The sequence below is a fragment of the Eptatretus burgeri genome, chromosome 4, assembly GCF_056783735.1.
Source record: "Eptatretus burgeri isolate ZD-2024b chromosome 4, Ebu_testis_v1, whole genome shotgun sequence".
Taxonomy (NCBI): domain Eukaryota; kingdom Metazoa; phylum Chordata; class Myxini; order Myxiniformes; family Myxinidae; genus Eptatretus; species Eptatretus burgeri.
The window spans coordinates 6,317,823-6,340,682 of record NC_140964.1 but is presented as its reverse complement, the minus strand read 5'-3'; the positions used below and the strand labels follow the sequence as shown (position 1 = coordinate 6,340,682).

Genomic DNA, 22,860 nt, shown 5'->3' with positions numbered 1-22,860 from the left:
TACGCATACACCATGGAAACACAACTAATAATGAATAACATACATAATTACACAATCATGGATACCCCCCCCCCCCCAAACGCTCTTCCATGAGGGGCACCGATTCCTCCCCTCCTCTCTCTCCGCTCTTCCTGTTCATTCATTCCGCTCTCTTGTTTTGCCCAAATGTGACCCCACTGTCGGTTCATTGACATTTCACCCTGTGTCTTCTAACTCTTCCGTGAGCCTCAACCTTAAGGTGCAACAACAAAAAAAAGATTACAAAAAGTTTGAGTGACCTCATGGCCACCCAAGTTTTCAGTTCAATCAGTGGGACAGAGCAAGGCAAGGCCTACTCAGATGAAGCAATATGGAGTGGAACTTTCAACCGGCTTTGTGGAGTTTATCAAATGACAATTTTTCGACATCATCTCTTTCACCTTTTGGACATTATCGACAAAAATTGCCATCATGGATAAAAGACCACAAGGGGTTACGTGCCAAAAATTAAAATCGATTTGGGTTCAACTGTATTACTTCACACGTAGCTGAAACCAACAAGGTCAGCATTTACAAGGGTCAAGGCCAACCCCTCGAGTTGAGGTTGCTCGTTTTTAAATTGTATACATGATCGAGGATCATGGAAGAGCTCGAGAAGAATGGGGGAAAACAAAATGGAAAAGGGAAAACACCAACAGCAGAGTGGAAGTGAGAGTGAGATCAAGGGGGAGGTGAGAAGGACAATAGGGTGAAAAAGTTGCACACAAGCTGATTGAAAGAAAACCAGAAGAGGAAGGGGAAGGTGGGATTGAAACAGCAAAGGAACAAACTAACCAGCAATGAAAAAACAAAAACAGGTGAGGGAAAGGGGAGGGGGACCACAACTTGGAAATGAGTCAATTTGGGGTTGAAGAGATCATGAGTATGGATGGGGATGACCTGAGGTTGTGGTGAACAGCAGACTTGAAGCCCTGGAGGGAAGAATGTGACTGAACAGAATGTGGAAGTTGGTTTCACAAGTGAGAGAAGAGGAACAAATGAGTGAAGGTGAGCAGTGAGCCTGGATTTTGGGAGTTTAACAAGAAGAGGGTTACTGGCACACCATGTGTACCACGCAGAAACTTGGGACACAACCAAGAGAGGGAAGAGAGTGCATGGCAAAAAGGAGGTGGGATAACACAGATAGGCCACCAACCTGCCTGCGATGTGAGAGTAACAGACCAAGACATTCAGCTTCATCATGGGAGATCTTCATGATTTTAAAGGCCTTTGTTTCCACGACATCACGAATGACAAGGTGTGAAGCAGAAGTGACAGCCCAAAGGAAAGAGCAGTACTCCACAAGCTGCGAATGAAGGCCTGTCAAAAGTAGGTTGTCAAAAGATCAGACTGGCCAAGGAAAGATCTTGCATGGCAAATGATGCCCAGTCGGCAGTTAGCATTGGAGGCCATCTTGGAAATATGGTCTGCCCAAGAAAGATCAGGATCATAACCTCTTCAGAAGGTGGCTCTTAAGGTCCACCTTCTGCCAAACATATGTAAGTGTGTCGATTTGGTGAAGAAACAACTGCACATGCCATACACCTGACCATGTGGAATGTTTGGAGATCATTATGCACTCACCGGATGTACCAAGACATTCTCTCTGTGCTGGCATCTCCACAACTACCATGAACAATCACCAAGTATCATTCTTTGAAATGGTTCTTTACTTTATTGCAGTCCAAATGTAAAAATAACCATATGTTTCTATAACCTGCTCATGCTTACAAAGTAAAGGGACAATTACTAAAAATTAATGCCCAGTGTTTTGTGAAGGAAGATCTGATGGTCTTCCACGCAATTTGTTTTTCATTTCAAGTCGTCATTGGTGGTTCCTTGTCACACGTTCTCAGTTTGAAATTTCAGACAAATGTCGGAAATACTCTAAGTGCCTTTCCTCATCCGGTCTACTAATCAAAACCAACCGTCGACGAAGCCCAGTCGTATAATAATAATAATAATAATAATAATAATAATAAGCTATACTTCACCCCATTTACCACAAATTTCCCCATTATTCTCATGACGAAATCACCAAGAAGGATCTACCATAGGCCACTACAGGTAGAAAATGGTCGTGTAGATCCGAATAACAAATCACCGAAGCTCAGCTGTTTCACTCTCGGGACTCGTCGACTCGGAGCTGGCTCTTGGTAAATCAGACCGAAGGACCTTTGTGGTGTTTCAGTTTGCGTTAGATGGAGGATAACCCGAATGACACTCTTTGGGCTTTCAAACATAATCGTTTGATATTCAGCAATGACCATGTGATTTGTTTAGATCAATTCAGGAGATAGTTTTAAAAGGTTTGTGGTTTGTTGTTCCCATCTAACCACTTTGCTCAATATGCTTGGTTCTGGTTTAAATACGACATTGGTTGTTTTATCTATATCTATCAAAACCTCCATCTACCTTTATTGGTGGAGGTAAATATATCAAATCAGAAAAGGATCGTCTTGAAGGTTTCTGGAAAGGGATTTATAAGAACTCAAAAGAACACAATAAGAAGGCAGAATGGATCCAACATTTGGAAAAAAAAGAAGCAACAGCTAAAGGAAATGCCCTCGGCGATAATTGATGAAGAAAAAGACAAAACTTTTTGAAAAAAAAATGCCAAACTTTAAAAGCCCAGGCCCAGATGGAATTCCAAACATCGAGTTTTAAAGCAACTAAATGCCATCCACAATCACTACATTCGAGCATTCAATTAACTTATCCAAGAGGAGGAGATAATCGATGAGTGGCTTAAAGAAGGCAACACCTTCCTCAACACAAAATTTGAAGACACCCAACTCCGTTGCAAGTGTAGAACAATAACATGTCTACCAATAATATACAAATTTCTGACAGGAATCATCACAGAAACGATGCACCACCACCTAACACAGCAGGGCAGCCGAGAGGCAGAACAGAAGGGATGTACGAGAGAATGATACGGAACAATAGACCACCGACTACTAAACAAGACCACACTTGAAAACTGTAAAAACCAGAAAAACCAAACTGTCCACAGCTTGGATAGACTATTAAAAAAAGCTTTTGATCGTGTTCCATATTCATGGATGACAAGATGCATGCAAATGTAAAAGATCAACCCCAAAATAATCAAACTGATTGAGAAGGCATTGGAGCTCTGGAATACCACAATGATATTACAAGCACTCCAAATGAAAGATCGTAATACTAGGAGTGAAGATACGATGCATGATCTTCCAGGGTCACAGGTTTTCGCCCCTCCTGCTTTGCCTGGCTGTGGATACACTTAGCAACCTCATTCATGAACAAGGACATGGATACACCCAAACATTCAATAGCAGAATGCACAAAGAGACAGGGAAGGTGACACATATACTGTACATGGATGATCTAAAACTCCGCACCAAACGATGAAAAATTGAACAACTGAAATTAGTGGAACGGTACTCCGTCGACATTCACATGGATTTTGGTCTGGATAAGTGTGCCAAGTGTACATTCGTACAAGGAAAACCGACAAAAACAGGCAATATAATTTTTTTTTACCTAAATACAACAACACAGTTATGAGAAAATGTAGCATTTTCCAAATACAAAATCTAGCATCTTTATGTAGAAGAGAGCTACCAAGTATGCAAATATGAAGACAGCAAGCCAGAGAAGGTATCCCTAACCTACATAGAAAAAATGAATACAACCCCAACAGCAACAAATACAGCCCCGATGATTATATACAATATATATATATATATATATATATATATATATATATATATATATATATATATATATATATATATATATACATATAACGAAATAAACACTGACAACTGGCAAAACAAGAAAAGAGCAGGCAGGTATAAAAATAAATAAATAAAATAAAGAGTTCAACAGATTGGGGATAGACAAAGGATTACTGGAATGGTTAAGAAGAAGTCAGCTCAACTGGGATGGAGAACAAAACATTATAAATGACCAAGGACACAACTTGAATGGCTGAAATAAAATGGTGTGATTGAGTAAATTGGACAGGTGTAGGGCTCTGCAAGGTAGAAACAAAGCACAAGCCACGTCATTTCAGAATGTAAAAAAACAAAAAACTCAAGTCAGAAAAGTTGAACACATAAACACACAACAAAGTATGTAAATTAATCCACCACAAATACCAAGATGTCAAGAATGAAGTGAAAAGATCTTGGAAGTTGAAGAACACCAAAATTGTACCAGTGACAATTGGAGCAAAAGGAATGATGAAGAATAACCTCATGGAGATCTTAAAAATATCATCCCTGGGAATGTTACTACAAACTACAGTTGAAAGAGCTATTGGGCTCGGTGACGATCGTGAAAAAAAATCCCTCATGAAAAAAAAAAATTGAGAACAAGAAATCTTCACGACTTGGTCGATGAATCGAGATCCCTTACGATAACGGAGGTGAATACCTTGAGACCTGGGAGGTCTCTGTTCCATCTTCTGAAACCCAAATATTGAGATGATGACACACAAACACACACAAACACACACAAACACACACAAACACACACAAACACACACAAACACACACACACACACACACACACACACACACACACACACACACACACACACACACACACACACACACACACACACACACACACACACACACACACACACACAAACACACACCTGCTGCTTTTACTCAGTGGACAACGTAACAGCTGTTTTCACATAAACCAGATGGTACAAATCACATTTCTTCACTCAAGTTAAGAGCTTTTTACAAGAGTCTAGTCAAGCAAGTCTTGCATCTTGTTTATAAACCACAAGGTCTAGCCTTTTGTAAAATTTCAAACTTACATTGTTCAGGAGAGGAAATGAGAGCAATTTATAGTTTCATTTTTTTTTTCTTAACAGTTGTAGAAATGCGATATATCGGCTGCAAAATCCAAAATTACAACTCATGGGATCCAGTATGTTTAAGTTCAAGATCAGGATTTGCCATGAAAATGAATCATTGTAAGAGGACTCAGACTGTCCTGAATCCAAAGCTTCAAACAAAAGGAACATGTCGATCCAAGCCAAGGAAATGTGCTGCCCATCGCAACAAGCATGTGCTGTCCATGGCAGGATTCCACCAAACCATGAGAAAGTATGGATTGCCAAACAAAACTCTGAAAATTGTCTTTGATGGGTTACATCAACATTTCTGGATGATTAACCATTCTCCCTCAGTAGTCATGCATATGTCCAACTTGTACAAGTTGAGCAATGTTTGTCACATTTGCCACCAAGAGAATGGAATGCCATAGATCGTTTAATGAGCAGAGTGAAGCAGTGAAGAATACACGACTTTTGTTGAAATGACGTTATGCTGAATGAGGACGAGCACGCACGTGCTGAGGAAGTGTTTACGCTGACCCAGTTCGGCTCGACAGGTACTTTGAACCTGCCGTTACTATCACGAAATCTAAAATTCAAATCGTCTTTTTTAACATAATTTTCAGCATTTAGACGAATGAGTGGCAATTTCACAATGGTTAACCATAATTGTTGTGTTCCTCAATTCAAATCGGACTCACGACAATGCAGGAAATATGAAAGTCAATGTGTAGCAGGAGGAGCAGCCTGGTTTGGGGATGTGGGAGGGACGGTGGAGGGACAAGGGAGGGAGGGAGGAGTGGAGTCGTCGATGGAGGGAGAGGTTCCTGCCACAACATCTGCTTCTGATTGTGTGCAGGAGTCTGAAGATTGCTGATTAAAGTCGAGTCGAGTCAATAAGAAACCTCAACACGCTGATGGATTTTTCTAACCTCTTGACGACCTCAAGGTTGTTGTCGTTGTTCAACTCCAGATCAAAACTGTCACTGAAAGATCAAACCAAAAGTTAAAACCGTCACTGAAAGTCATGGGAATGAAATGCCGAGCAGTAAAATGGTCTCTGAGTAGCACGAATGAGGAATGAACAAAAGGTGTCAATGCAGCGTCGAAAGACGAAAACCTCACAATTACAGCATTCCACAAAGCTGCAGAAAATGGAAGGTCTTTGGTGTATACAGTATATGTCCGCCATCGAAAGCTTGAATGAATCTGCAGCCATCATATTGGCAGAAGGGGTTTATCCACAGACTTCCGAATCGTCACAAGTACGTGAATGAGGCAGGTATATTCTCATCGCCCCAAGCTCGTTCACATGCAAGCACACGGAGCACCCAAAACCCGCACCACACCACGTCATCAACCTGGGCACAAAACAGATGGAGTATGTGAAAGCATGCATAAGACGCAGCACTTTTCAGTTGGCAAATGATGGCACGGGACCCTTCTTTGCGAACAAACTTGAGTAGCTACACCCCGAAGCATACTCTAATATGTGGATCCCTTGCCTCATCTCCTCCTCCATCAGTATTTCTTGGAAGGATTATGGTTACATTTGCTCGGGTGTTTGGACTCTCCTACCTGAGTTGGCCTCTTTGTGATAAGTGTAGAAGCTCCTCCTTGAGCTTTACAGTTAAAAGAGCCAAAATCTCAGTTGGGAGTGGAAATATACACAGGACACGATGTTGCCATCGCAGCAAGGATCAAATGGGATGTTAGGAACAGATGATTAAAGTACGGAAAAGTCCAATGGAGAACTGGCAATGACACGTCGAGTTCACTCCCTGGCAATCACCTTGTGATGTGTTTAGCTTTCTTAGAACCAACATTTTGTTCTTCGGCCATGAACCCTACATGTTCGTATAATCATAATCACATTGTATTACAGCCGTATTGTACAATACCAAGTCAACAGCATCAGACATGACGAGTGAAACAAAAGCACTTGTACTTGTAACACACGAACTTGGGCTAAATAAATGACAAGGATGGGAAAGATGAAATGAAACACGAGTAAAGATAAAACATTGAGGAGAGAAAGGACAACAAAGCAAGTAGAATGAGTAACCATTTCATGTGACAAGCACATTATGACCCAATGTCCATGAGATGAGGTCAAGTACTTTGCAGAGCTGATCTCGAACGTTGCCAAAATGTCTCGGAGTGGTAGAGTGACGTATACGAGAAAAAATGCCCTCATCAAAATGGATGCAAAAACAAGGTGCATTGTGGGTGATATATACGGCACGTCGTACCATAGGTGAGTGTGCAGACAGGTTTGCCAGCGGTGTCCAGGCCTGTCAGGCAGGGCATGCGGCTGGCCGTCGTTCCCCAGCGCTGCAGCGAAGCTTCCAGAGAGAGTGGCCAGTTCCCCACAGCGTTCAGGGGCTCACCACGCACGGGCCGCGTCCGTGATCCCTCAGGCCGGGGTTGGTTTGGATCAGGCTGCTGGACTGCTGAAAAAAAAAAAAAAAAAAAAAAACATGTTACACATATAAAGTTACAGATGGTCCAAAATGGATGGACATTCCCATTTAATACCCCCCCCCCCCCTCAAAGACCTTCACGCCAAGTTATGCATATTTACGCGTCTTGCTCAATCCTCCCGAAAATCAGGACCCAATCCTTTCTGTTACATCACATTCTGTTAAGTGGTAACCAAAAATATACCAAAGTAGCAAAAAAGGACAAAAAAAAGAACAATTATGAGCTGCAGGGGCAAGAAAAGTCGAAGGCATCCAGACCGGGAACCATGACGAGTGCGCATGGATCATCAACGCACCTGCGATTATCCCATTCCATAAGGATTGTGAAATCCGAGACGATCAATATCAACAGATTGTGATTCACAGCAATCAGAAAAGTTTGCTATTTTAAAAGCCCAAGACCTTGCGTTAATGGTAATTATAGTCCAGTCCTCCTGGGTTCTGGACCTATCGGTGTTTAGCATGGAGTAGTGCGACGCTTGGGGAGTGCCTTGGAGAATCAATAAAACACATTCTAATTAATGGAGCAGAAGTGGTCTGATTCTTCATGATCTTCTCATGTACGAGATCCCTGGTAGCTTGAATACGATTTATGTCTCGCACTATCTGCTGGAAGTGACAGCGATTTTCCTGCCAGTTTCAAGTACAATCGTTTTCACACAAACCATACAAACCTTAACAATAGCCAGGGGTTTTGGCTACACTTCGAAAGCAGCGAAACAATCCTAAAGGCCCTCCTTTCCCAAACGGTGCCAAGCACACCATGCCATTGGCATGGACACCAGACTGCCGAGAGCACAGATCATTCTGGAGCCCGCTTAGCGTGCTGTCATCGGGCTGGCAAAGGCAAGGGAAGTAGATAAACGGGATTCTGAGAAACCAGCAGCCTCTGTCTGTACGGGTGATTGAGAAAGCTAAAGTTTCTGGTCCTGCCTCAGGATCTGAAAGACGGTAGTGTGCAAAAGATAAAGTTCTTGTGAGTGACTGTGAGAGGATCTCCTTGGACCTTGAGTGACAGATTGTCTCACCGCCTCAATGTTCTCTTCTGAATGTCCAGTCTTCGTTCTCACCGATTTCTTAACATTGTGAAAAGTGCCTTCTTTCTGGAACTGCTAGACATTGTGAACAACACAGTTCTTGCTGGGTGGGTCTCTCACTTTAAAACATTTGTGATAAATCCGACAAGTCTCGATCATAGACTTCGTCTCAAAGTGCCAATGTACCATTTCAATTTGTTGTTGTGCTGTAGAGGACAAATTGACTGCGGACTAACAAAACTTGGTGGAGACAATTTCCCAACTTCCGAGAATAAAACCTGAAAAATAAATAAGAATGATAATAAATAATGTTCAATAGTAACACAGTCCAAAGAGTGCCAAGACTTCTAAAACACCTTGTCGAATCATTAAAAGACAATACAAAGCATCACAGAATGATGGGAAAAAGTTTCAACATAACATTCGGCTAACAATATCAAATATCTTACACACTACGTGGAAAACATAGAGAACAAGAAAGTATCACAGTTGCCGAAAACATTCAAAACATTGGCACGGCAGGGCATTCACAAACCATGTTGGGATAGTTAGGCATGATTCGACACAGACCGACACGACTTGGTATGTGTATGCACTATGCACGTACAGGGATAGTTAGATACGATTTGACATTTACAAACATGACTTGGCATGTATAGTCATGTATAGGGATGGTTCAGCATGATTCGCCAAAAACAGACATGACTTGGCACGTATAGGCACATGCAGAGATGGATGAACATGATTCAACACAGAAAGACACGACTTGGCACGGAGTGGTACATATAGGGACATATGGGCACATATTGGGATGGGTTGGCACAATTTGATACATACAGGCACGACTTGCCACAGAACGCACGGTTAGACAAAATTTGATACATACAGACACGACTTGCCACAGAACGCACAGTTAGACAAGATTTGACACGTCAAGTTAGTGAAGAAGTTAGGCAAGGCAGGAAGAAGAAACACGACTTAACATGTATAGGCACATACATACACGACTCGGCACATATCAACATGTATCTACACGTACAGACACGACTCGACACATATCAACATGTATCGACACGTACAGACACAACTTGGCACATATCAACACGTATCTACACGTACAGACACGACTCCACACATATCAACATGTATCGACACGTACAGACACGACTCGACACATATCAACATGTATCGACACGTACAGACACAACTTGGCACATATCAACACGTATCTACACGTACAGACACGACTCCACACATATCAACATGTATCGACACGTACAGACACAACTTGGCACATGTCAACACGTATCTACACGTACAGACACGACTCCGCACATCTCAACATGTATCTACACGCACAGATATGACTCGGCACCTATCAACACATATCTTCACATACAGACACGACTCAGCACATATCAACACGTATCTACATGTACAGATACGACTCCGCACATATCAACACGTATCTACACGTACAGACACGACTCGACACATATCAACACGTATCTACACGTACAGACACGACTTGGCACATGTCAACACGTATCTACACGTACAGACATGACTCCACACATATCTACACGTACAGACACGACTCCGCACATCTCAACATGTATCTACACGTACAGACACGACTTGGCACATATCAACACGTACAGACACGACTCCACACATATATCAACATGTATCTACACGTACAGATATGACTCGGCACATATCAACACATATCTTCACATACAGACACAACTCGGCACATATCAACACGTATCTACATGTACAGATACGACTCCGCACATATCAACACGTATCTACACGTACAGATACGACTCCGCACATATCAACATGTATCTACACGTACAGACACGACTTGGCACATATCAACACGTATCTACACGGACAGACACGACTCCACACATATCAACATGTATCTACATGTACAGATACGACTCGGCACATATCAACACATATCTACACATACAGACACGACTCCGCACATATCAACACGTATCTACACGTACAGATACGACTCCGCACATATCAACATGTATCTACACGTACAGATACGACTCGGCACATATCAGCACGTATCTATACGTACAGATACGACTCCACACATATCAACACGTATCTACACATACAGATACGACTCGGCACATATCAACATGTATCTATACGTACAGACATGACTCTGCACATATCAACATGTACTGTATCTAGACGTACAGATACGACTCCACACATATCTACACGTACAGACACGACTCCGCACATATCAACACGTATCTACACGTACAGATACGACTCCGCACATATCAACACGTATCAACACGTACAGACACGACTCCGCACATATCAACACATATCTACACGTACAGACACGACTCCACACATATCAACACGTATCTACACGTACAGACACGACTCCACACATATCTACACGTACAGATACGACTCCACACATATCTACACGTACAGACACGACTCCGCACATATCAACACATATCTACACGTACAGACACGACTCCACACATATCAACACGTATCTACACGTACAGACACGACTCCACACATATCTCCACGTACAGATACGACTCCACACATATCTACACGTACAGACACGACTCCACACATATCAACACGTATCTACACGTACAGATACGACTCCACACATATCTACACGTAGATACGACTCCACACATATCTACACGTACAGACACGACTCCGCACATATCAACACGTATCTACACGTATAGATACGACTCCGCACATATCAACATGTATCTACACGTACAGATACGACTCTGCACATATCAACACGTACAGACACGACTCCACACATATCAACATGTATCTACACGTACAGACACGACTCCACACATATCAACATGTATCTACACGTATCGACACGACTCCGCACATATCAACATGTATCTACACGTACAGATACGACTCAGCACATATCAACACGTATCTACACGTACAGACACGACTCCGCACATACCAACATGTATCTACATGTACAGACACGACTCCACACATATCAACATGTATCTACACGTATCGACACGACTCCGCACATATCAACATGTATCTACACGTACAGATACGACTCGGCACATATCAACACATATCTTCACATACAGACAACTCGGCACATATCAACACGTATCTACATGTACAGATAAGACTCCGTACATATCAACATGTATCTACACGTACAGACACGACTTGGCACATATCAACACGTATCTACACGGACAGACACGACTCCACACATATCAACATGTATCTACATGTACAGATACGACTCGGCACATATCAACACATATCTACACATACAGACACGACTCCGCACATATCAACACGTATCTACACGTACAGATACGACTCCGCACATATCAACATGTATCTACACGTACAGATACGACTCGGCACATATCAACACGTATCTATACGTACAGATACGACTCCACACATATCAACACGTATCTACACATACAGATACGACTCGGCACATATCAACATGTATCTATACGTACAGACACGACTCTGCACATATCAACATGTACTGTATCTAGACGTACAGATAAGACTCCACACATATCTACACGTACAGACACGACTCCGCACATATCAACACGTATCTACACGTACAGATACGACTCCGCACATATCAACACGTACAGACACGACTCCACACATATCAACACGTATCTACACGTACAGACACGACTCCACACATATCTACACGTACAGATACGACTCCACACATATCTACACGTACAGACACGACTCCGCACATATCAACATGTATCTACACGTACAGATACGACTCTGCACATATCAACACGTACAGACACGACTCCACACATATCAACATGTATCTACACGTACAGACACGACTCCACACATATCAACATGTATCTACACGTATCGACACGACTCCGCACATAACATGTATCTACACGTACAGATACGACTCAGCACATATCAACACGTATCTACACGTACAGACACGACTCTGCACATATCAACATGTATCTACATGTACAGACACGACTCCACACATATCAACATGTATCTACACGTATCGACACGACTCCGCACATATCAACATGTATCTACACGTACAGATACGACTCAGCACATATCAACACGTATCTACACGTACAGACACGACTCCGCACATATCAACATGTATCTACATGTACAGACACGACTCCACACATATCAACATCTATCTACACGTATCGACACGACTCCACACATATCAACATGTATCTACATGTACAGATACAACTCGGCACATATCAACACATATCTACACATACAGACACGACTCCGCACATATCAACACGTCTCTACATGTACAGATACGACTCCGCACATTTCAACATGTATCTACACGTACAGATATGACTCGGCACATATCAACACGTATCTATACGTACAGATATGACTCCGCAGATATCAACACGTATCTACACGTACAGACACGACTCCACACATATCAACATGTATCTACACGTACAGACACGACTCCACACATATCAACATATATCTACACGTACAGACACGACTCCACACATATTAACATGTATCTACACGTACAGACACGACTCCACACATGTCAACACGTATCTACACGTACAGACACGACTCCGCACATGTCAACACGTATCTACACGTACATACACGACTCCGCACATATCAACATGTATCTACACGTACAGATACAACTCCGCACATATCAACACGTATCTACACGTACAGACACGACTCCACACATATCAACATGTATCTACACGTACAGATACGACTCCACACATATCAACACGTATCTACACGTACAGACACGACTCCACACATATCAACATGTATCTACACATACAGATACGACTCGGCACATATCAACATGTATCTACACGTAGAGACACGACTCCGCACATCTCAACATGTATCTACACGTACAGATATGACTCCGCACATATCAACACGTATCTACACGTACAGACACGACTCCACACATATCAACATGTATCTACACATTCAGATACGACTCGGCACATATCAACATGTATCTACACGTAGAGACACGACTCCGCACATCTCAACATGTATCTACACGTACAGACACGACTCCGCACATATCAACATGTGTCTACACGCATCAACACATATCTACACGTACAGACACGACTCAGCACGGCACTATTGGAATGCTGGTGTCGGGAGATTCGACCCATCACAATCGGATTCACAGTGAAATTAATGACCTTCAAGGTTGGATAATCTGTCTGCCCTGCCGAGTTTAGCTCACATGTGATGCTCGCCCTCTCACTGTGAATGACCTTATTCCTTTGTCTTGTTACACAAGGTCATTCTGATGGACTATGGCATCCGACTCTTCTTCTTCATCCTCTTCTTCTGTACTTACAACAAACAATCAAAAGGAAAAAGTGACTTAATTTAACAGTGACTGGAATAAAATATCCGCAGGGCTTGATATCACAGGTAAATGTGCTAACAGTGGTATGGGCGAATGTTCGAGTAACCTGGGGGGGGGGGGCGTGTACAGGGAGGAAGGAGGGGATTAATGGGGGTAAAAAAATAAACACAGACAACCCTTGGAGTATAAATCAAAGGGAAAGAAATGATTTCAGAAGGAAGAGTAAAGAGGAAGACAAACCGACCTTCTAAAAGCTCTTCAAAGTCATCGACGAAGAACTCCCGCAAGGGAGGCCGTTTTGGACGTTTTAGGGTGTTCAGAAGTTGTTGGATCTTGGACGATACACGGCTGCTAACTGGCACTCCTTCAGGCACACCAGCAGAGGCAAAAGGTCAAGAGAAACAGGTCACAATGTCCAATAATGTGCACACCGTCCAAACAAATGCCTTGTGGAGTTGAAATGGATGGGTAGAGTTATACCAATACAACTTTAAGTTAACAGGAAGTCGTTCGACTACATATGTAGGGATGGCACGGACCGTCCATTAGGTTCATAAGGTTCACAAGCCATGAAAGAAAATTTCTCCCACCATGAAACTTATAAACCAATGAAGCACCAAGCAGTCATCTGTGGAGGATTTCACATCCATGAACACTCATGAAACTTTTGGACAACATCACTGAACTACAAAATTGACACTCAAAATAACCCCATCGTAAGTCTTATTATTGTGATTCTTTTCAGACAGCCAAACTCAAAATTGGTTTAAGCTAAGGACTTGGTTTCAACACAAATGTACTGTATTTTATAGTGGGAAGGTCCATGACCACTCAAAAGTTTCACAACTTGAAACAATTCCACAAAAGGTAGGCAGAACTGCAGAACTACGCAGAGGAATAGAAAGGAAACGAGGGGTGGGTGGGACCATTACGTACCATTAATTAAATGGGGTTGGAACATTAGTACGTCCATTAATTATGTATTGTTACACTGTGACTTTGTCTAGACTTTCCAATTTGACCTTTCAGACCATTAAACTTTTAGACCTTTTATGGCGGGCGTCGTACTGAAAGTGCTTTGTGCTTGGACACATGAATGTGCAGCAAGTGTAGAAATTTCAGATTTTTTTTTCCGTTTTTTGAGCACAAATTATACACTGCACCAGAGATTAAAAAAACAAAAAACAAAAAAAAATAAAATCAACTCTCTTACGAAAGTTTAATAACCTTCGGAATAACTGCTTGCTACTTATCAAGTGTTCTAATAAACCAGGTATAATTCTACGTGGTACTCAACGTGAGGACTGTGGTGGACTTCCTGTGTATGGCTGGTACGGACACGACCGTACATACTGTTGCACATGTTATTATTAATTAGCAAAAAGATAAAGAGGACTTTTTCAGGCAGAGATATTGTTGATGAAGATTAGGAATAGGACTGGGCCCACACTCTGTCTTGTGGCACTCGAGCCTTGACAGTGAGAGGAGAAGAAAGGATTCTGCTGAGAGCCACACGTTGGCTACGAGAGTGGACGAGGTCAGTGACCCAAGAGTGGAGTTGACCTTGGAAACCACGCGCAGACACTTTGGAGAGTAAGGCAGGATGCCACACTGTATTGAATGCTCAATATATGTCCAGAGAGATGGTCCTGACCTCATGTCTGCTATTGAGGGCCTCCATCCATTGTTAGGAGAGCAGAAGCAGCATGTCCAAGGTTGAGTGATCCGGTCTGAATCCGAACTGATGATCTGAGATCGGGAAGTTTGAGAAAAGGAAAGACCTGATGTCAACTGCGATGTTTGATTCCATGGCCTTGCAGATGACTGGAAGTAAGCTGCTGGATCTGTAGTTAAGGGAATCAGTTTTAGCTCCTTGTTTATGCAGTGACGTGATGTTCGCTGACTTTCAAGAAGATGGAAGATGACCGAGGGTAAATTATAGAGTGAAAAGGGCAGAAAGGGGACGTGGAAGAGCAACAGAGAAGGTTGTTATGACATGTGGACTGATGCCGTTCGGTCCAGTTACCAAATGAGAGTCGAGGGTTGCCAGCAAGGTTCCCCTTCTCAAGTGCAAAAGACAGCAGCCAGGAGCAGTTGTGTGAGACAGGGAAGGGTGAGTACAGAGAGTGAGGGGTTGGGGACACATGATTTGGAAGCCTACACAGAATTGAGGCATTCCGCCTTCTCTATCATGAGCGGATTTAGCTGCAGTGCCATTTGAAGAGAGGGAAGGGATGGAGGGGGAGTATACACCAGAGACAGACTTAACAAGAAACCACCAGGTTTTAGAGAAGGGAGAAAAGAGAAAAGTTGGAAAGTTCATTTTTGAGGTTGGGCAGATGTTGTTTTCTGCCTCTCCTGAGAGTGGACACACACTTATTGCAGACTTTTTGGAACGCAATGAGATTGCCTTCAGTCGAATTTCCCTTCCAGGAAGAGAAGGAAAGTTGTTTCACTTGTTGAGATTGTGGACTGCAATATGTTGGTAAAACTTCTCAATGTTTACATCAACGTTTGAATGGACATCGGTCTGGTGTATCGACTGGTATTAAGACATATTTATGTTATCATTTCAATGAAGTTGGGCATGTTTTTAGTAGTTCTATTAAAATTATAGACTCAGTGAATGTTAATGATTTTGATAATAAAGAGTGAAATGTTGAGCTAGGACACAAATGATTTTTGGGTCAGGACACAATGTGCAATCTATCCTTTGGGCCTGAATGACAGGGTACAAGGTACTGGGTCAGTTTCTCAAGGTAATGTTTTTGGTAACGAGTATTTTGCCAATTCAATCAGGAGAAGACCCAGAGGTCATGGCCTCGTAGTCGGTGTCGTACGGCTCCAAAAATGGAAATTTCATGGATAATTGATCAACTTAAAGATTTTTATGAAGGAAAAGTTATTCATGATTTTTATGTTCTGAGGTCATGCTCCAAACACATCTTAGCTAATATTATCCAGAGTTTATCAGGTTAATACAACATGTGCTCGTTTTTAATCAAAGCTTTTTGTAACAGGGTTCTGATAAAGAAGTCTCTTCCCAAAGTTTATGGGATCCACGAGTTCTTAGTTTGTGATTTTTCCAGCAAACAGGTAGATAGGCTTCAGCTTCATTCTATTTTTAGGGATGCTAGTGCAGAGAGTTTATAACCAGATAAAGTTAGGGAGTGAACCCCATTGAAGGTTTATTTCACTTTCACTAAGATATAGGGACAATCTTTATTCAATTATGGTGAAAAAAAATATTGAAAACTCGAAGAATAGAAATAAATAGTAAAGGACATTTTGGAAACCGACTGTGCATGTTCATCTTCCCCTTTTTTATGATCCTTGTGGACACGTAGTTTCTGGGGATTTGAATATAATTAGTAAGAGTGAAATTAGGGATCTGATGAAAATGGGAGCTAAATTTAGGGAACTAGTAACTCAACCTTGGAGCTACATTAGGTCTTCAATTGTGGATTCTGTGTTTAATTTTGTTAACAGAATGTGCACCAAGTTTAAGTTATCTGTAAACAGTTTTAATACATGGTTTAACAGAGTTGTGGAAGTCCTGGATAATAGGATTAAGTTTTTTAGTCGTCGAGGCTTGCTTTCACCAGATCGGTCTCAAGCAGTGTTGAACAAGCCGAGTGTTCGTATAGACATTTAGGATCTCCATGATAGCTATGCAATCGCTCCAGCGGATAAGGCTGCTTATCGGATAATAATTAAGCGGATAATAAATTTGTTGTGATTTGTAAAAGGTTTATAAGGTAAAAGGTTTTATTAAGAGAGTTAGGCATTGATACCGTTACTTTCACTAGTATAAGAAATAGCACAAATGTTGCTCGTCATAAGTCGCTCCAAGATATTATCTCTGAACATGAGGAAGTTTTAGTTAATAATTTCAGTATTAAATGTAAAGAGGGAAATATTTGAAATTACTCGGCTTTCCTGGACCCCTAAAGGTTCATAAGAACTCGTACAAGTATCGGTTTATAGCAGATGCCAGGCAGTGTTCCACCAAACAGTTATCGGTTATCGTTAACTCAGGCTTACAAGTTGTCGGGGAACAGTTCAGGAAATATTGTTTAGTAATTGAGAAGAATTCTGGTATTAACACTTCCTGGAGCATTAATTCTTCCTGAGAGTTCTTAGATAGAATTAGATGCCTTAATATCAAATCAGTTGAAGTTTTTGATTTTTCAACTTTATAAACAAATTTGGATTTAGTACTCATGAGGGATTCACTCTTCAAAGTGATTGACAAGGTTTTTAACTCTTTTAATAAGTTTTTATGTGTCAGGTTTGATAGAGCATTCTTTTCTGAAAAAGAAATACTCAAGTTTTCATTGTTTTGATAAGCAGAAGTTTAAGGATGATATTAATTTAATTATATTTAATACTGTTGTGGTCCCGGGTCAGGGGCGAAGACCACGAGGGGTGAACTACCTCGGGTTCTCACCACACTCTCCGGAATCGCAGGCCATCGCACACGAATAACTTTGTGACGCGGCGGGTGGCTAATCGACCACGTGACTTATGGTCTTCTGTCTAATAAATAGTTTACCGAAAGGTCACATGATCTAATTACCGGAGAACACACCCTCGGTACGCACTTGCTCAAACCGGATCACCTTACCAGATCAGATGCAGCCGAGCAGAATTGCCAAGCACGTACCAGCTAGGAAACAGATCATTGGGGAATAACATCCCGGCTAAACTAGGGTGCAGGCCATTCTGGACCAATGGAAGAAAACACAAAAATGAACTGGGAACATTTCAACACAACACATTAATTTACAACCAAGCGAGGAAAAGTATGTGGCACATCGAATGGGGTTTATTCTTATGTACAGCAGGGGAAAGCAAGGAATTAGTGGGGTGCGGCAAAAGGCAACTTACAAAAGAAGATACAGACCAGGATTATCCTATCTTTGACAATCTTACTTAATCTAGGACAGGCGCCATTGCGCGCGCGCACGCACACGCATGCACGCACGCACACACACGGAGAGTTAGAGAGCCAAGAGAGAGAGAGAGAGAGAGAGAGAGAGAGAGAGAGAGAGAGAGAGAGAGAGAGAGAGAGAGAGAGAGAGAGAGAGAGAGAGAGAGAGAAAGGTGAGGATCCATCCATCTATCTATTGGGACCATACTCTGTGCAGAGCGTTGGTGCTGCCAAAGCAGTCTACTTGGCAAGTGGACACAATCCTGGATGGGTCACCACTCCGACACAGTATTCCAGCATTCTGGCACTCATTTTGCAGATCTCAGAAGGATGACAGGCAGAGTCAACCACACTTGGTATTAATTCAACAGCTGAGTGGGATTCGAACTCAGGATCCTGGGATCCCAACCCCACCATCTGAACCATCAAGCCAACACCAGGCATAAAGGTGAGGATGAGCACCCTTGAAATACCTGGCGCAGTCAGCTGACCACGCAGCCCAGGATGCTCAGGGAGGGGAAGTTGGAAAGATACTGGTGTCTCCAGTGTAGGAGTGGGGAGATGTGATGAAGGTGATGTGAGGGGTGTGGTATCATGCCAGAAAAAATGGGATTGCGAGTCAGTAACATTCTTCTTTGAGTGTCCACAGAAGATGGGATAGAATGGTGTATAAAGAGAGAGGATAATAGATGCGTGAGAAGGAAGATCCCTACCTCGCCGTGTAAAGGTCTGTATGTGTAGCGTGTACCTCCATGGGACGCTCCACCTGAGCATTCCCACCTCGTGATATGGCGTGTTATCTCCTGCCTGTTTATTCATCGGGGATGGGGCAATGTGCACTCCACACTGGTCCGCCATCCTTGGCCGGTGGTGAGACAGTCTGGCTTTGCGGGGTGGCGGCACTTCGACAGCACGGCAGGGAGTCTCGAAGGATGGCAGTCACACTCGCATCAGGTTCTCGAAGAAGAAGCTCTTCTTATGGCTCCACACTCCCCCTTTTTATAAGCCCTAGGGAAAAAGTGGGGTGAGGACCGGAAAGCGACTTGTGGCCCAAATCCTGCTCTTCTATTGAGCCACAGCGACCCTAGCCACGCCCGCCAGGCTCCGGGACCGGAAACCGGCTCAGATGCCGACCAGCTTCGGCACGGCTCGAAGCTCCTGACATAACATGGGGGCATGCTCCCTGAGCCGGCACCCTGGCGTTGAATGCGCACCGAGCGTAGTCTGTATGTTGGATGGCAGCAGACTTTCTCCACCACACACAGGATCCCTCACGAGCCAAAATGCACACCCAGGACCCAAACCAAACTCCTGGATCGCTTTTCCCGTGACCCCTCCTCGTTGCTTTCGGTCTTGCAATGGTCTGACGGCTGGATGAGGGCTGTAACAATTCTGGACGCTCACCCGGGATTCCCAGTGAGATGCGGTGGAGCTGTTCGCGTCTGTTGTGTGGTCGAGCATCGCGCGGTGCCGAGGACAATTCGATGCTGCACGGTGATCCTCAAAATAGAGTAGTGAATTGTAGCGATGCAGAGGTACGAGGAGATGCAGGAACATTTTTCCCGTGTGCGGGAGATGGTTGTGGTCAAAGTGGTGAGATTTGGTGAGCGAGGTAAGGTGAGGTGCCGGTTGGGATTTGGCACGTAGATGTGAATGAAATAATTGCGCGCAAATTCCTGTGTGCGGGTTGTCTTGTGTGCAACGGGGATGATCCGAGCCATGTGAGGCATCGCGGTGTGCCTATTAAACAATTGTCTATTGAATGGTGTGTGTGCTTGCATGCTTGTAATGTACTATGGCTAAAAGGAAAGGGTTAGAGTCAGAGTCAGAGTCAGAGTATGAATCAAACAGACAATTAATTAGACCCAATTACGAGACCCATACAAAGCACTTTGTCCCGTTAACCCGCTTTGTCCTATTAATGTTCATTTATGCAGAAACTTATGAAGGAGAAAAAATTAGGATAAGCTGATAAATTCTCTCATACACGTCATTATTTATATAGATGATATGTGTGGTTAACGATAATTTTTTGATCGGCTCGTGTACACGATTTTTCCAGATAGCCTGATTGCCAACAGGAGTGGTAATGATTGTACAGTTGCTGCGTGTTGGGATGTGTTGGTTAGAGTTAGACAGAATGGTTTTAGTACAAGTGTAGACCATAAAGTTGATGATTCGTTTTCCTGTAGTCTTGTCCACCTTTTCAGGTGGCAATGTGCCAATCAAAATGGGTTTGTGTATGATCAAAATGTGCAAAAAAAACCTCAAAATGTGTGGACTGTGCTTCCCTGCTGATGGACCTCTGGTAGCTTGCACATGGTGCTGCATTTGAGCCTGGGGAGTAACTACTGAAATCGAATGATATGGGTTCTTCCCGACATCTTTGTTCTTTCACTATTCTTTCGAAAAAAAAAAAAATCCACAATTATTTCTTCATTCTAATTCTTGCTTTTTCTTCTCTTTCATCACCTATCTGTTGAAGGAGAAGTGAATTCTGGCAGACACTTTTCTGCAAGGCTCACTTGGCTGCACCTGGATGGGTTTGAGAGTTGTGGGGTAGCGGTTGAAACCCGAATCCTATCCTGGTGACTTGAACTTTGTTCTTTACTTCTTTGGGTTCCTTCTTGATCTTCCGTTTCATTACAATGTCTTCTCATCTCAGCGAATTAGATTTGCAAGAATTTGTTCAGTAAAGGATGATTTTGTGGAACGTGTTGAGAAGGTTTTTTTTTCCATCATGTGAAACAGAGGATATTTGGCTGATTGATCAGGTCTCGTGAGAATGTCTGGAGGACTCCATCGTCACCTTTTATTTAAGTTTGGTTGGTTTTCGTGTAAACAAGTTCTTTTTGCATTGCATTGACATTGAATTTATAATTGCAGTGAGGTAAGTTCTTTAGATAACATCTTTAATTAAATGTATATATTTATTTATTAATAAAATACATTATAAATATGGTAAGCATGAAAATAATTTGTTGGTGGTTGCTAGGTTATGCAGTGTAGCATATTAAAATCGTTTGTTAATGACAGTTTGAATATTTGAATGACGGTTTGAGTCTATGTTTAGGTGGACGTGCTGTGTAATGGACATGTCTGCGAGGTAAAGTGTTTATTGCATAATATATCATATAAAGTGATGTATGGGATTAAAGTTATTCAAATGTAGTAACACTATAAATGGAAGTAATAATTAAATAAGTTTAAATAAGGACATTGCATCGCTGTGTTGACTGACTGTGTCTGGATACAACTTTGAGGTTGTGAGTCCATTGATGCTGAGTAATCTACTGATGTGGATCTGCGACCGGGGTTGTGGATCCGCCGTTTCGAGAGGTTCAGGGATGAAAGGATCGAAACCTCGATGATAAACGGTGCCAAGCTGATAAATCCGGGCATTTGGGAAATCAGTAAATTGCTTATAAGTTAAAGTTATAATTTTCAATAAAATAACTTTGTAAGTACTTACCAGTACATAATATATCTGTGTTTGCATGTTTATATAAGTGTGTGTGTGTTTGTGTTTGTGTTTGTGTTTGTGTGTGTGTGTGTGTGTGTGTGTGTGTGTGTGTGTGTGTGTGTGTGTGTGTGTGTGTGTGTGTGTTGTGCGTGTGGGTGCGTATTGTTATGTCTGGCTTCTTTCTTGGGCCGCTGGTGCAGTAATTGGTCATTATTTTGATCACAACAGGATTTTGTGTACCATGGGTGGGAGGAAGTGTACGATAACTGAAGTCGAGATGGGATGAATTTGTGTACAAGAGAGAACAGGTTTGTGCAAGGATTCCCAGGGTAAGTTAATATCAGGGGTGGGAGATATGAGAAACCAGTCCTGAAATGAAATGGTCGTGATGAGGCAGCTCTCTGAGAATAGACAAAGAGATGAAGTTTTCCAATGGTGTAATCATGGGGACGACACAAAAGGATGCGCACCTGATCCCAGTTAGTATTTTTGGAATCACTCACTCTCAGACAGTTGAATCTCATCCCTCACAAAGAATCAGAGCAGTCTAATTTAATGGAAACAACTGCAAACAACAGAAATTAATTTCAGACTGGCTTGCTTCTGGACAGATGTGTTAACTGTTCACAACATC

At 42.4% G+C, this 22,860-nt stretch overlaps 1 protein-coding gene across 1 annotated transcript in view; it reads right to left on the bottom strand.

Moving 5' to 3' along the window:
• LOC147027393 (disco-interacting protein 2 homolog C-like) overlaps positions 1 to 22,860 on the bottom strand; it is a 220,336-nt gene that overhangs the window by 21,306 nt on the left and 176,170 nt on the right. The window contains exons 8-9 of the mRNA XM_085876123.1: positions 14,075 to 14,194; positions 7,111 to 7,311 (exon numbers count right to left, since the gene is read on the bottom strand). Coding sequence (XP_085732249.1) covers positions 7,111 to 7,311; positions 14,075 to 14,194 — 321 coding nt within the window. The remainder of the gene's footprint in view (positions 1 to 7,110; positions 7,312 to 14,074; positions 14,195 to 22,860) is intronic.